This window comes from Bos indicus, chromosome 17, assembly GCF_029378745.1.
Source record: "Bos indicus isolate NIAB-ARS_2022 breed Sahiwal x Tharparkar chromosome 17, NIAB-ARS_B.indTharparkar_mat_pri_1.0, whole genome shotgun sequence".
Classification (NCBI taxonomy): Eukaryota; Metazoa; Chordata; class Mammalia; order Artiodactyla; family Bovidae; genus Bos; species Bos indicus.
Window position 1 is genome coordinate 67,596,608 of NC_091776.1, and position 14,924 is coordinate 67,611,531.

Genomic DNA, 14,924 nt, shown 5'->3' on the forward strand with positions numbered 1-14,924 from the left:
GTTTGCCTTCCTGTCTAGGAAAAAAACAGTTCTTCCCACTGTCTCTCTCTCCCCAAGTCTCCTGTACACTTGCACAGAACATTTCATTCCAACACTGCTGGTCATCAAGCTTGGTGTTAGGGGATGTCCCCAGGTAACAAGTGAGTCTTACACACTAGCTGGGTGTCCTAGGATTCAACTCAATTCTGACCCTGTTTACCAGGAGCTGGCGTCAGATCCCACAGGTAGGGGCTCAATCTCACAAGACCACCCCCACTCCCACTTCAGATACCAGTCTCAACCTCTGTGCTTCTGACCAACAGGCTATACACAGGAGGTTCCTACAACCTCCTCCTCAGGGTTGACTATTGGCTAGAGAAGCTCACAGAACTCAGGGAAACACAAACACCAGTTTATTAAAGGGCAAGATAAAGGATACAGCTGAACAGACAGATGAAGAGAAACACAGGGCCAACCTTAGGAGGATCCTGAGCGCAGGAGCTTCTCCAGAGGAGTCTCCGTGGAGTTGGGGTGCATCACCCTTCTGGTGTGGGTGTGTTCCCCAACATGAAAGCTCTTTGAACCCCCTATATCAGATTCAGTTCAGTTCAGTTCAGTTGCTCAGTCATGTCCGACTCTTTGCAACCCCATGAATCACACGCAGCACACTAGGCCTCCCTGTCTATCACCAACTCCCGAGTTTACTCAAACTCATGTCCATCGAGTCGGTGATGCCATCCAGCCATCTCATCTTCTGTTGTCCCTTTCTCCTCCTGCCCCCAATCCCTCCCAGCATCAGGGTCTTTTCCAATGAGTCAACTCTTCGCATGAGGTGGCCAAAGTACTGGAGTTTCAGCTTTAGCATCAGTCCTTCCAATGAACACCCAGGACTGATCTCCTTTAGGATGGACAGGTTGGACCTCCTTGCAGTCCAAGGGACTCTCAAGAGTCTTCTCCAACACCACAGTTCAAAACCATCAATTCTTAGGTGCTCAGCTTTCTTCACAGTCCAACTCTCACATCCATACATGACCACAGGAAAAACCATAGCCTTGACTAGACGAACCTTTGTTGGCAAAGGAATGTCTCTGCTTTTGAATATGCTATCCAGGTTGGTCATAACTTTCCTTCCAAGGAGTAAGCATCTTTTAATTTCATGGCTGCAGTCACCATCTGCAGTGATTTTGGAGCCCAAAAAAATAAAGCCTGACACTGTTTCCACTGTTTCCCCATCTATTTGCCATGAAGTGATAGGACCAGATGCCATGATCTTCGTTTTCTGAATGTTGAGCTTTAAGCCAACTTTTTCACTCTCCTCTTTCACTTTCATCAAGAGGCTTTTTAGTTCCTCTTCACTTTCTGCCATAAGGGTGGTGTCATCTGCATATCTGAGGTTATTGATATTTCTCCCGGCAATCTTGATTCCAGCTTGTGCTTCTTCCAGCCCAGCGTTTCTCATGATGTATATCAGATTACTATTAGGATTTTATAGGCTTTCTCATATAGGCGTGATCAATTATTATTAAAAACTCCATTTCTAGTTCCTCTCCTAGCTTTGGAGGATGGGGAGGTCAAGGCTGCACATTTCAAGCTTCTAATCATGGGCTGGTCCTTCTGCTCCCATCCAAGAGCCCACCCAGAGTCAATTCATGAAGTCACAGACTTAAGACAGAGGCCTATTTGGGGCAGATGGAGCTGTCTAGGGAGCAGGAATAAACAGATGTCTCAGATGGAAGTGAGGTCTGAGTTTGGGGATTTGGTGTATGGTGGTGAAGGCCATGGTCATGGATCAGGATCAAGAAAGGCATAACATTCCAATTCTACTCTGCCCACAGACAGCAATGTGTTTTTAAAAGTAAACCTTTAATTAAAGTATAATATACAGTCAGAAAGGTATGAAATTTTAAGCATACATTTGAACAAATTTTCAAAAGTGAGCACAGCCATGTAACTACCACCCCAGATCAAGAAGTAGAACAGTACCAGTATCTCTGCAATGCATAAACCATCAAAGGCAATACTGCCAATATCGTATTGGCGACTTAGAGACCTGGAATCTTCACCTGTAACAGGAACTCACCATGAAGAAGAACCACAGACGTCATCTGAATGTCTAGCTAAGAGACCCAGTTCAAATGTTCAACTTTTTCCACTGTTATTTTGATTTTCTCAAAAAATTAATCAAAAAGTAAATTCCTCCAGACTGACCTCAAAACAGATGGATTCCTTAAGGAATGAACATGAGACTAAAACAGAGCCAAATGTTTCTACAAGAAATACCCTGCAAAGCCCACTACAGTCATGTGGCACAGGTCCAACAGGCAGTGTCCAGCACAGATGGCAGGACCTGGGGTCACATCTGCACCCACCATTGCTGGCAAAGCAAATGGCTACACAGGAGCTGCTACAGATGGAAAGACTCAGGGACGGGCAGGTGTGCCAGCGCCAGGTGTGGGTGGCAGGAGCCAGCGACTAAACCTCATTGTGAGGCTCCCCTGCTCACAGCATAGTGCCAGGTAGCACTGCTCACACAGAACAGCCATGCAAGAAGGGCTGAAAGCTCAGTGAATGCCAAAGTGGCAATACCCCCGGAAGGCAGTGCCCACCAAAGTCTGGGAAAACGAAATTGTGTTCAGAAATCAATGTTCTCCAAAGTAATCACTCAAATGTTCCCTTCTGAAGTCCTAACAGAAGTGTTATCAATGCTCAGGACTAGGCTGACTAGTGGGAAATGCCCCCATGGGGGCTTTTGACACATAAACCTATTCAGCCTCACATGTTCATAATCATTTGTGTAAAGAAGAAAAAACCTCCAAGCACTAATTAGAAAGATGGAGCTGTTGTATTTTCCTCCTGATCACCTTATCTTCTTTATTCAGTTCTTGAAGACTCAGCTATTAAAAGAAATTAAGTAATTCATCAAGACCATTTCAATTACCTGCTGCTGATAACATCAGATTACAATTAGCATCTACAAATGAACCAAGTGCCAACTGCCAAGCTGAAACATAAGCTAATTTACTGCTAGGCTCTGCCTGCTGGAGACAGACCCTGGGACCTGGCAGCGAGCACCCACTTCATTATTCCAACCACAGTTCTGCAGCCTCGGCTGCAACCCTCCAAAGTGCAGCGCTGACCAAGATTTACTGCCCTGTCCGTCGCCGCTCACATGTTTACAGACGTGCTATATCTGTAAGCAAATCACAGCTCCCTTTAAATGGCAATGTCTAGACAAGCAGGGTGACAAATCTTGACCTAAAGGAGAGAATAAATATTATTAATATTTATTAGGTACTGATAGGTGTGGGGCGCAGCACAGGATGTGTGTGTCACCACCGTAATGAGGGCCTGAATCATTTTCTGTGAGTCCTCCGGTGCTTGATCAGAAAAACCTCCTGCTCTGGTTGACGCTCTCTATTTTTCATTTCTCCTTTCAAACAGGGAAAGCACTTTCTTGTTACTTTTTTTTAGATGTCTAGAAAAATCTGTTTCAGGTTGTGGGACACATTTTTCCCCTTTTCATGACCTGAATAGGAACTGTTTTGAAAGGAAAGCAGAGGTGTGTGGTTTGGCTTCCTACAGCATGGATCTTAACTAGACTTTGACAATCTGTGTAGTCTCGTCTATGAGTCTCAAGTAAGAACTAACAGTTCAATTAAGTGCATGGGGTTCAGAGGAGGCTGTGAGCTGTCGCAGATGACAGCAGGTAAACCTGGGTTTGGAGCTTGCCTCTGCTGCTTATAAACCGTACGATCCTGGGCCAGTACCTCTACTTCTATGCCTACCACAAGGCTCTGTAGTGAAGATGACATGAAATAACATACACAAAGTATCTAGTTCAGTGTGAGTAATCAACAGAAAATAGACCCTACAGGGAAAGAGGAGAGAGGCCTGCTCCCCCATTGACGGTGCCTGTCCTTCCCGGGGAGCACAGGCTGGGACCGCCGCTCACAGTGGCCGAGAGCCCTCCTGTGTGCTTCTTCTCTCATCTTCCTCTGGATGGAGGGTGGGTGTGGCTTTTCGCCCTAGGCTAAGTAACCTCAGCATGGCTCCCTCTGGAATCCACCCACCATTCCAGGGGGAATGCTCCCTCATGGAAGGATCAGAGGACCGGAACCAGAGACTGGAAGTCTAGACTCAACTCTGCCTCTTACTCCACAACCTTTGGTGAATTACAGACATTCGTTAATCTCTGGAACCTCATCAGTGAAAAGGAATAATAACAATATACCTCATAGTATACCTCATAAATACCAATCTACTTCATAAAACACAAATGTTATGGAATTACATTGCTGTAGCAAGAACTTCTTTGTGAGGTCTTATGGACCCTTCAGTATCTTAGTATCTTAAGTGGCTATTTTGAAAGCAGTCTCATAAATCATACTGTGGATGTTCAAAGATAAATACCCAATGAGTGTAAATTAATTACTATCTACAATTACTAACATTTTACTTGTAAAGTTAGACCTCTCTCTGCCTAAAGAAAACCCAACATATAAAAATTGCAATGTGAAAAATAGGTAAAAGAGAGTGATTGCCATATGACAGAATTTTTTTCTCTTACAAAAGAAACATATTACAAGATTTTTCAAGATATTGTGTTTTACATGTGTTCACAGTAATTACTTAATTCATAAAATGTAATCAGGAATACGATATAATTAAGGTACAATGTGTGTTTGTTATGTATACAACATGTAATACTGCTCCATCTTCCTATGGGAATTTAGAATTTTTTGATTCACATTGTCAGAGTTTGTAAACATAATTTTTATAAAAGTTATTCAGATGATATTTCTTAAATCCTAGAATTAGAACAGCTGTGAGTCCTGCTTTTGGTGACCATTATCTTGCTGTACTGTGTGTATACCCACCAGGATAGCTACCAAACTTTTACCAAAACACATGACTCCCACGTTGGTTTGAAAACATGGGGAAAAAAGAAGCCACATCATTTTATGAGATCTTACTAAATCTTTTATGCTACAGGTCTCTTGAAACCAAATAGATAAAGAAATTTTTAAATCTATCTGGGCTGTGATTTTCTCATATGTAAAATTAATTAATACTCTTGACCTCATAGGTTTGTGGAGATGATTAAATATGAAAATGAATATAAATATGTGACACAGAGCAGATCTCAGTATAAGCTTGGTAAATGAAAAACCATAAGCTCTATGAGGACAGGAACTATGCCAGCTTTATTCATAAAAGATAGCACAGTGCCTGTCACATAACTAATGTTCGAGAAATATTTGTTGTGCAAAAGAATAAATGATTAAGTGAGCAAATGAATTAATGAACATGAGTCCCACACTGCTATATTTAAAATAGATAACCAACAAGGTCCTACTGTATAGCACAAGGAACTCTGCTCAACATTTTATAATAACCTAAATGGGAAAGAACTTGAAAAAGAATAGATGCATGTACTCATATAACTGAATCACTGCTATACACCTGACACTAAGACATTGTTAATCAACTACATCCCAATATAAAATAAAATAATTCCAATATAAAATAAAACAACTCCCATTTCCCTTTCTTTCCCAAATAAGCTACTTTCCAGATATCAAACATCTTTTTGACTCAAAAGGCACAGATATTTTAAATTTTTTAATTATTTTCCATAGATAATTAGGTATTTCACCCTGGGCCCTGTTGAAAAATACTTTTCATTTCTCATGTCTGACCCAATACTAGAAACAGAACCAGCTCTGACACTGTTGTGCATGGGAAGTAGTTTCTGAAATATGTTCACTTCTGTATGTGTTTCAGGGGCACTGTGGCAAGCAAAGTGGTCACCTTCATCCAGAAAGAGAAAGGAAGAAAAAGAAAAAAGGAAGGATGGGAGGGAGGAGCCATCTTTCTAATGCGCCCCATTCTCACTTCTCTAACTGCAGCTTATCTCAAAGAAAAACAAGAAGCACTGCTGCCTGCCTCCCCCACGAGTGAGAAGATCTGGGACGATCAGAGAAAGAGGACTTGAACTGAGTCCTGACTCAAGTGACATACTTTGCAGCCTAGCAGATTTGACTCCAAACTACCAAAATAAGAACCATAAAGAAGGTTACCAAAAAACCAGACGCTACAGAAATAAGATCACGCAACTACTGTTGTTTTGAGCATAAAAAAGACAAGATGAACATTTTTTCAGGCAAAATTTACATTAGCGTTATTTTCACAATTAAGACATACTTAGAAAACACCTAAGTGATTCTTTGTTGTTCATAAGAAACCTAAAGAGTCTAAATAATTTCTATTTGCTTTATTTTAAATCAACTACAAGGTGGATGGTAAATATTGGTACATGCTGACCACCAAAGGGCAAAGATTTCTCATCATCTCCATCTTCTCTTTTTCTCCATCTCCGTAAGTTCTATTGGCTTCTCCCTCAGACATGCACAGAAAGCCTCTAAGGTCAAAAAACCTTCTTAGTGACTCAAATCTCATTCTCCTTGGCTTCTCTGATACAAGTGATATGCCTTCCACATGCTGAGGTTCTCCTCTCCCTGAACTCTACCTGGATCACCTCCACCCTCTGTGATCCTGACTCAGGCTCCCTGACTGGCTTTCCTCTCTTACCTTATAGGTGTCATTAGGATGATGCCATCTTAATACTTGTTTCTAGTTCTATTTGTTCATGTTACATCCAGAGAAACACATACAGGGCATGTCCAAAACAAACATACCACATTTGATAAGGAACAGGTTTTGGCAAGTTCCGCCTCTCAGCTTTCCTGTTTCTTTCCAAAGGCACCACTATTCTTCCAATCCCACCAAGGCACAACATCTTGGCATGAGCTTTGACTCATCCAGTCTAATCATATAAACACTTACTGAGTTCTCATTATGTCTCAACAGTTATACTCAGAGATACAGGGACCATGGAGTTGAATGCTATTCGTTCACACATCCATCGCGTTTTAATCCAGTGGAGGTAATTATACAAGTGTACAAATAACCATATTTTATGATTAAATAGACATAGAATAAGAGAAATTTTTAAAGTAGACTCAGGACTCAGACAAGGTAAATAACTTTTCTTGTTATCAAGAGAGGGCTTCAAGAAACGAATGGTGTCTGGGATAATACTAAAAAGATAAGCAAACCTTAGACAAGCAAAATAGAGACACAGAAGTTCTTCTAACTGGAAGAAATAGCTTGAGAAAATACATTAAAGCAAGAAAGGACAGCCAGCGGGGCTTGATTAGAGAAGACGGAAAAGCAGTTTTAGGTAAAGAATATGGACAGAGGAGCAGCAGAATTTAAAAATGGAAACCATGATAGGCCCCATTTTGAGGTACAGTTTAGGAAGGTTGGTCTACTCTTGACATGTGGGATGGAGGACACATGGAGGGAGGGGATGGTAGTGAGGAAAACCCAACTAGTTGGTTATTGCAACAGACTGGGCAACCAGGAAAGGAGCAAGAAAAATAAAACACTTCAATGAGAATATTTATTTGACAACTGCTAGATTGAGTGTCCGGAGAAGGCAATGGCACCCGACTCCAGTACTCTTGCCTGGAAAATCCCATGGACGGAGGAGCCTGTTAGGCTGCAATCCATGGGGTCGCTAAGAGTCGGACACGACTGAGCGACTTCACTTTCCCTTTTCACTTTCATGCATTGGGGAAGGAAATGGCAACCCACTCCAGTGTTCTTGCCTGGAGAATCCCAGGGATGGGGGAGCCTGGTGGGCTGCCGTCTATGGGGTCGCACAGAGTCGGACACGACTGAAGTGACTTAGCATAGCATAGATTGAGTGTCAACTGAAAAAAAGGGGGTGGGGTGGGGTAAGAAATCAAAGATGACTTTAGATTTCTAAGTCAGGATGGTATGACCAAGCTGAATGACAAACCCCTCCCTCCCTAATGTCTGCATTCTAATCCCAGGAAGCTGTGGATGTTACTTTACATGACAAAGGGGATTTTGGAGGTATGATTAAGTTGTGGATCTTGAAAAGAATATTCTGGATTACTAAGTGGGCTTGATGTAAGCACAATAGCCTTTTTTAAAGAGGGATACAAGAGGAGTTGGGTGGGAAGAGAAGGTAATATGATGACTCAGAGGCAGAGACTGGAGTGGCACACCCTGGAACTGGAGGAAGAGGCCACCAGCCAACAAACACAGGCAGCCACCAGAAGCTGATTATTCCCTAGAGCCAAGAAACCAGGTTCACTAACGCTGACCTCAGCCTGGTGAAATTAATTTCAGTCTCCTAATCTCCAGCACTGTAAGAGAAACCATTTGTGTTGTCTGAAACCACTAAGCTTGTGGCAATATGTTACAATAGCAATAGAAAATTAATAGAGATGACTAGAAGAATGGGGCTGTGATCAACAGAATAAAAAAGCTAGGAGAAGCAGCTAATTTAGGAAAAAGATATTTCCCATTTGGACTCACAAACTTAGTCAGATCAGCATGAAAATCAGAAGAAGCATCCACTAGGCAGCTGAAGATGTGAAAACAATCTCAGGCAGCAGGTCAGACCTGGTGAAAACAAGTTTAGAAACAATGTGTGCTGAAGCAGCAGCTGAAGGTGTGGTGGCGTAAATTATAAAGAACAAGATACAAAGAAGGGGAAAGAATCAGGAACAAAATACAAGAACTCCCACATTTAACACATGGCAACACAATGGAAAACGGCCATTAAAAATAAAGTAGGGAATCGGAATAATGACACAGAGGGAAGCCCAAGAGGGAAAGTGGGCTAAAAAAAAGCAGGTGGCTGAAAAGGATATACATCATGATCCAAGTTTTTAAAAAAGGACCAACCTGTGCACACGTGTGTATATTTACATATGTGACTGTACCACTGTGTGTTTGCGTGCAGAATAAGAAGGTTTGGAACGAGTCTCACCAAGTTGCCAACAGCAGTTAGCTCTGAAGAGTGTGGCGGAAGAAAGAATGTAAGGGGTGTACCTCTTGTTTCTACTTTATACCCTTTCATAGTGTAAGAATTTTTAACAAAAGTAAGTACCACTTTTGTAACTTTTCTTTTTTTTTTCCCCCTCTTAAAGAAAAGCCAATGAAGATGGTACAGAAAGAGCAGCCAAGAAGAAATCAGGACAGTGGTGCTTCCCAGAAACTGAAGGAGGAGAGAATTTTACCAAAGAGTAAAGCCTGCCAAATGTTGTGTACTGATTAGGGAAATTTAGAGGTGAGATCAAGAGATCTTTCAACTGAGCCAGCAGGAAACCACCGTTGATCTTTTTCAGGGTACAAAAGGTACATATCAAATTGTAGTGGGTTAGGAGTCTGGTAGGCTACAGTCCATGGAGTCGCAGGAGTCAGACATGACTTTAGGGACTAAACCACCACCAAACATGAGTCCATCATAAAGGAAATCAACCCTGAATATTCACTGGAAGAACTGATGTTGAAGCTGAAGCTCCAATACTTTGGCCACCTGACAGGAAGAGCCAACTCATAGGAAAAGACCCTGACGCTGGGAAAAATTGAGGGCAGGAGAAGGGGATGACAGAGGATAAGATGGTTAGATGGCATCACTGACTCAATAGATTTAAGTTTCAGCAAACTCTGGGAGATAGTGAAGGAATGGAAGCCTAGTGTGCTGCAGTCCATGGGGTCGCAAAGAGTTGGACATGACTGAGCGACTGAACAATAGCAAAACAGATAGGAGGAGTTCCACTTCCAGTAACGGAGGAGCAGCTCCTATCAGACACACCCACCTACAGATAACAGTTAGAGTCTGACAGGGGGCAGGAGGGTTGGTGTGGAAGGGGCAGGGGGCTCGTACAGAGAGGGAAGGGGAAGGAACTTACCTAAAAACATTGGTGTGCAACCAAAAGCAATGAGAAATTGTTAGCAAGGTTGGAGTTGACTCTTTGCAGAAGGGAATGGCATTAGGTCAATTTCCCATTTTTGAATTGCCAGAGGGCATTTTGTGGTGGCAGGGACCAGAGGGCAAACCCCACCAGAGCTATGTGGTGAGACTAAAACTCAAGTATATATACACCATCTTTCTGGTTTGAAAACACAAAGGCAAAATCCCAGAGAGAGTCACAGTGGGGAGCCTTGAATTCTGAGTATAAATTCTACACAAATCTCTGTTTAACTCATGAAATACGAATGTGTGTGTGTGTGTGTTAGTCACTCAGTCATGTCCGACTCTTTGTGACCTGTATGGATTGGGGCCCACCAGACTTCTCTGTCCATGGAATTCTCCAGGCAAGAATACTAGAGTGTTGCCATTCCCTTCACAGGGGATCTTCCCAGCCCAGGGATCAAACCCAGGTCTCCTGTCTTGTAGGTAGATTCTTTACTGTCTGAGCACCTGGGACCTAAGCAGCTCCATGAAAGCTGAAAGACTGAACAGAGATTTCAGCTGCCTGAAATCACAGGGAGACAGAATCTGGAGTTTGAATTAAGTTAACTGGTAAAACAACAACAAAAGTCAATACTGCTAAGAAAACTATATCAGAATCCAGAGTCTTTCTAAAATATCACTGACAATGTTGGATATAATTCCATATCTAAAAGTACATTAAAATGTGACTAAAAACTCGAAACAAAAGGCAATCAATGCACAACTCTGTGACTACACTACAAACCACTGAATCACACACCTTAAAAGGATAAATAGTATGATATGTGAATTATACCTCGGTCAAGCTATTAAAAAGTAATGACAACAACAGGCAATCAAAAGGGTGTAACTCTGAGATGATCCACATGGAACTAGAAGCAAGATTTTATAAGCTTTTGTAATAACTAGAGCTGCCTACGAGAAGGAAAATATACATGTAATGAATAAACACATAAATCTTAGGAAAACTGAAATATTAATTAAATGAACCAAATGGAAATTCTAGAGCTAAAAATTATTATATCTAAATTTTAATATGCACTTATGCAGTAAATAATTAACCTTGCCCAGAGAGGTCCAGCCTTTACCCTTGGCTCTCAGAGGCACTCTATAACCCTTAGACTGCCCAGTCTAAGAGTCTTTGTTTACCTGAGGGCACTGGCCATGCCAGACAGTGGATGCTAACAATATATAACCATCAACTACCTTGACCAAAACAGCCCCTGCAGAGACACCCACTGCAATACTACAAAGTATGTTCTCTGACTACAATGGAATTAAACCAGAATTTGGTAACAATAAAGTAGGAAAATCCCAAATGTTTTAAATGGTACTTCTAAACAACACAGGGTTTAAAGGGAAATCATAAAATATTTTGGAAAATAATTTAAACCCAATGAAAGCAAAAACATATCAAAAATTATTGGATGCAGCTAAATCAGTGATTAGAGGAAATTTTATATTTTTTAATGCTTGTATTAGAAATAAGAAAGGTCTAAAATCAATAATCTAAATTACAACCTTGAGAGGCTAGAAAGAGGACCCAAAGAAAGTGGCAGAAAGAAAATACTAAAAATGAGATCAAAAAAATGAAATTAAAAAATAAGACAAGCGATAGAAAAAAAAATAACAACAACAAAAGTTGGTTCTTTAAAAAGATCAAGAAAATGGATAAATCTCTAGTTAGAATAATCTAGAAAAGGGTGAGGGGGCTGTTGTACAGGTATAGAATACAAACTACCAATAACAGAAATGAAACAGGGCATATCCTACCAGCATTAAAAGGAAAATACAGAAGTATTACAAACAACTTTATGCCAATAATCCAACAATTTATATGAACAAAGTCTTTGGAAAATACAACTAATCAAAATGATAGATTTCTGACACAAGATGAACTGTCCAACAGGCACAGCCTTCTCCACTCCAGGTTCCAAGCCCTCCAGCCTCTCCTACATGCCACTGCCCAACTTGTCTTCTTGAAACATCTAGTCAGTGTTCTCCCTCCTACATTTCAAAATCTTCAGGAGTTCCTGTTCGCTAGCAGTTCCTTGCCTACTTTTCATAATAATCTTATAATCTTCTACCATCTTCTAGCACATTCCTGAAGGCTAATCATGCCACTGTCCCTCAGACAGGCCAACCTATCGTATCAAGTTCCTTGTATCACATTCCCCTTGCCATCAATGCCATCCCATTTCTGGCCAAATCTCAGCTATTCTTCAAGGTTCCCCTGGGTGCCATGCCCTCCAAGAAGCCTTCCAGACTACTCCCACTCCTCAGGGACTCCCTTCTGGGAATCTCACAGCAACAACATCATTAACTCTGCTCTGTAGGGAGTCCATCGTTGCCCTGTGGGTTAGTCTTATTTTACCAACTAAATTACAAGTTCTTTGAGGCCAAGCATTTTTTTTTTCAAACTTCTCTATCACTTGAGGCAATTATTCCAGGATTCAACACACAGTAATGATTCAATAAATACCTGAAATCTGTTGAATGAATATATAATACCAAGAACTTATTTCTACAGTTTTTATCAGATTCTCCAGGTTCTCATTCTGATCTCATCTTCAGTGTCATCTTCAGGGATTTGTCAGACTTATTCTAACAACCATATTAATGAAACGTATGGTTACAGTAAGTGGAGGCAGAGGGGAAGAAGAAGTAGTGCTAAAATTATATGCCGAGAAGTAGGGTTTTGTAGGTCACATAAGCAAAGGGGACTGAGTTCTATACTGCACTGCCACTACCTGCTAAGCGTGCGCTAGTGCCAACAAGCTCACTGTCTCCTTGTCCTCTCCCACCCTGACTTCCTGCGGCACAAACATAGGCTCCAGGCTCAAGGACGACTTCAGCTTATACCTCTGAACACATCTGTTCTCTTGGTTCATTATGTACCCATATCTGCTTGGGTACAGAGAAAAGCTACCAATATTCTAAGAAGTAGCCAGACACTAATACTTACACCTCTTACCATTCCTTATAAATTAATCCAAATATATAAAGGTCTTAAAACTGTAACCAAGTATTGGAGTGGCTAAAAAATTCATTCATCTTATTCATTCATTCATAACATCTTATGGAAAAACCCAAACAAACCTTGTGCCCAACCCAGTGTGTGTATCAAAACACACTGCAAATTTCTTAAATTTTTCAAAAAAAAAAAATAATAATGATACATTTATACTAATACTGTATCACTTGTGAATATACACACATTGAGAGGAAAAAATACATTTCCTTCGTGTTAAAGTCACCAAGTAAAGAAATCTCTCTAAACAAAAATCCTCTCAAATTCCTTTCCACTGATGACTTCCTAGCAGCTTCCCTTTCATTTAAACCAAACGTAGCTTTATATCTGCATTTCATTCCCCTTCTCTCTAATTAGATAAATCTGCTCACTCTTCTCTCTAGAAAGATTAAAAGGTTGGGGTGTTTTGTTTTTCCAGTATTTCAGCATTCTAACGCTCACAGCGCTGGGATGACAGAAAGGATCCTTTGATTTAGGGCAGGCAGGCTCCAAGGAAATATATCTGAAGGAAAAATATAACACAAGCAAGGAGGACTACTGAAAATAAACACACAGATTCCTGTCAAAGATAGTGGGTCACTCCAGCAACTTCCAGTCCACGGCCCTGACCCTGGTCCCGCAAGGAAGCCTGTACTTACCCAGATTGGAAGATGCTCGCCCCTCTGCAGCCCGGTCCTTGAGATCCTCAGCAATGCCCAGCTGCTGCTCGTGGTACTGTTTGGCCCTCTCCAAATCCTGCATGCACCTGGCAGCATGGCCCAGGCCAGCGTAGGCCCGCATCTCAATGGCCTTCTCCATCAGCTCCTGCGCCAGCTCCAGCACGTAATTGTGGTAAGACATGGCCTTGTCAAAGTTCCTCCTGTAGTGATAGGCACTGCCCAGATTGCTGTAGGCCCGGGCTTCTTCTCGCTTGTTCCCCAGGTCCTTGGCTATCTTCAGATGCTGCTCGTGGCACTGCACAGCATTCTCAAAGTCACCCATGGCAATATACACAGCTCCCATGTTGCCGAGTTCTCGGGCTTCAGAAAGCTCATCTTTGGATTGCTTGGCGAGAAGAACACACTGTTTGTGACTGGCCAGTGCATTGGGGTAATCTCCAATGGCTGTGTACACGTGGCCCAGACTGCTCAGGGCTGATGAAGCTGCCTGGAGAGAAAGGATAAGGCAGAGAAAAGAAAGCAGCACATCAGAAAATGGCTTTGGTTTGTTTCAGCAGATAAAATGTTTGAGAGTTTGCCTGTAACCATCCAATATAATTTCCAATGGTGTCTCTATCAGAGGTCTACAGACGTATGCAGAACTGAAAAACAGTGCTTCCACTCAGCAAGTTCCTAATAAAAGACAATGGCAATTTAATCAGTAACTTCCAATACCGAATCTCACAGAAACAGGTTGTGTGTCATATAACCTTCATCTTAAAGACTTGACATTTTTAATATTGTGATATTATATCTCTGTTAATAGCTATTAACCTCTGCAGTTACAAGGAAATGTTGAAGAAAATCAAAATTAATTATTACATGGAATATAACACGGGACATTCATAGGAGAACTCCATGCACGGCTCTTTGCACTCCTGGGCATTTCTCAATTCTTGTCTTCTCCCAAAGCAAATGGATACACTAACAGCAAGGGAGATATCAGGAATGATGACTGATAATTCTGTGACCCAGGGCCCACTGGAGGGTCCTGTTCTCTTATCTTTGCCCTCTCAGTGTGACTTCATCAGTGCTGGCTGTGGTGGAGGGCTTAGATGAGATGAGAACCAGAGGAAAATGACAGTTACAACTGCATCTGTGAGTGGGGTGGTCCCCATGGCGCCTCCCCACCGCTTTTGCTGTTTATGCTCTGCTGTTCTTGTCTCTAGCCTCTTCTGGCCTCAGCCTCTTTGCAGAAAGATGCTATCTTTCTGGTCGCCTCACACTGCTTGCCACTCAAGCAGTTCTTGTCTGAAGAAAAGAACATGACCTCTTTTTTGTCTTAAAGGTTTTAATGAAAATGCCCCTTTATTGGTATAGTGAACCAAAGGGAAACAAATATAACTAAGGAGATGTTACATGTGTTCATGGGTTGGAG

The 14,924-nt window shown here is 41.7% G+C and overlaps 1 protein-coding gene across 4 annotated transcripts in view; it reads right to left on the minus strand.

The window, feature by feature from the left end:
* Window positions 1–14,924, minus strand: part of TTC28 (tetratricopeptide repeat domain 28) — a 588,991-nt gene that overhangs the window by 141,485 nt on the left and 432,582 nt on the right. For all 4 annotated transcript variants that reach the window (XM_070770178.1, XM_070770177.1, XM_070770180.1 and 1 more), the window contains one exon: window positions 13,487–13,994. In XM_070770178.1, coding sequence (XP_070626279.1) covers window positions 13,487–13,994 — 508 coding nt within the window. The remainder of the gene's footprint in view (window positions 1–13,486; window positions 13,995–14,924) is intronic.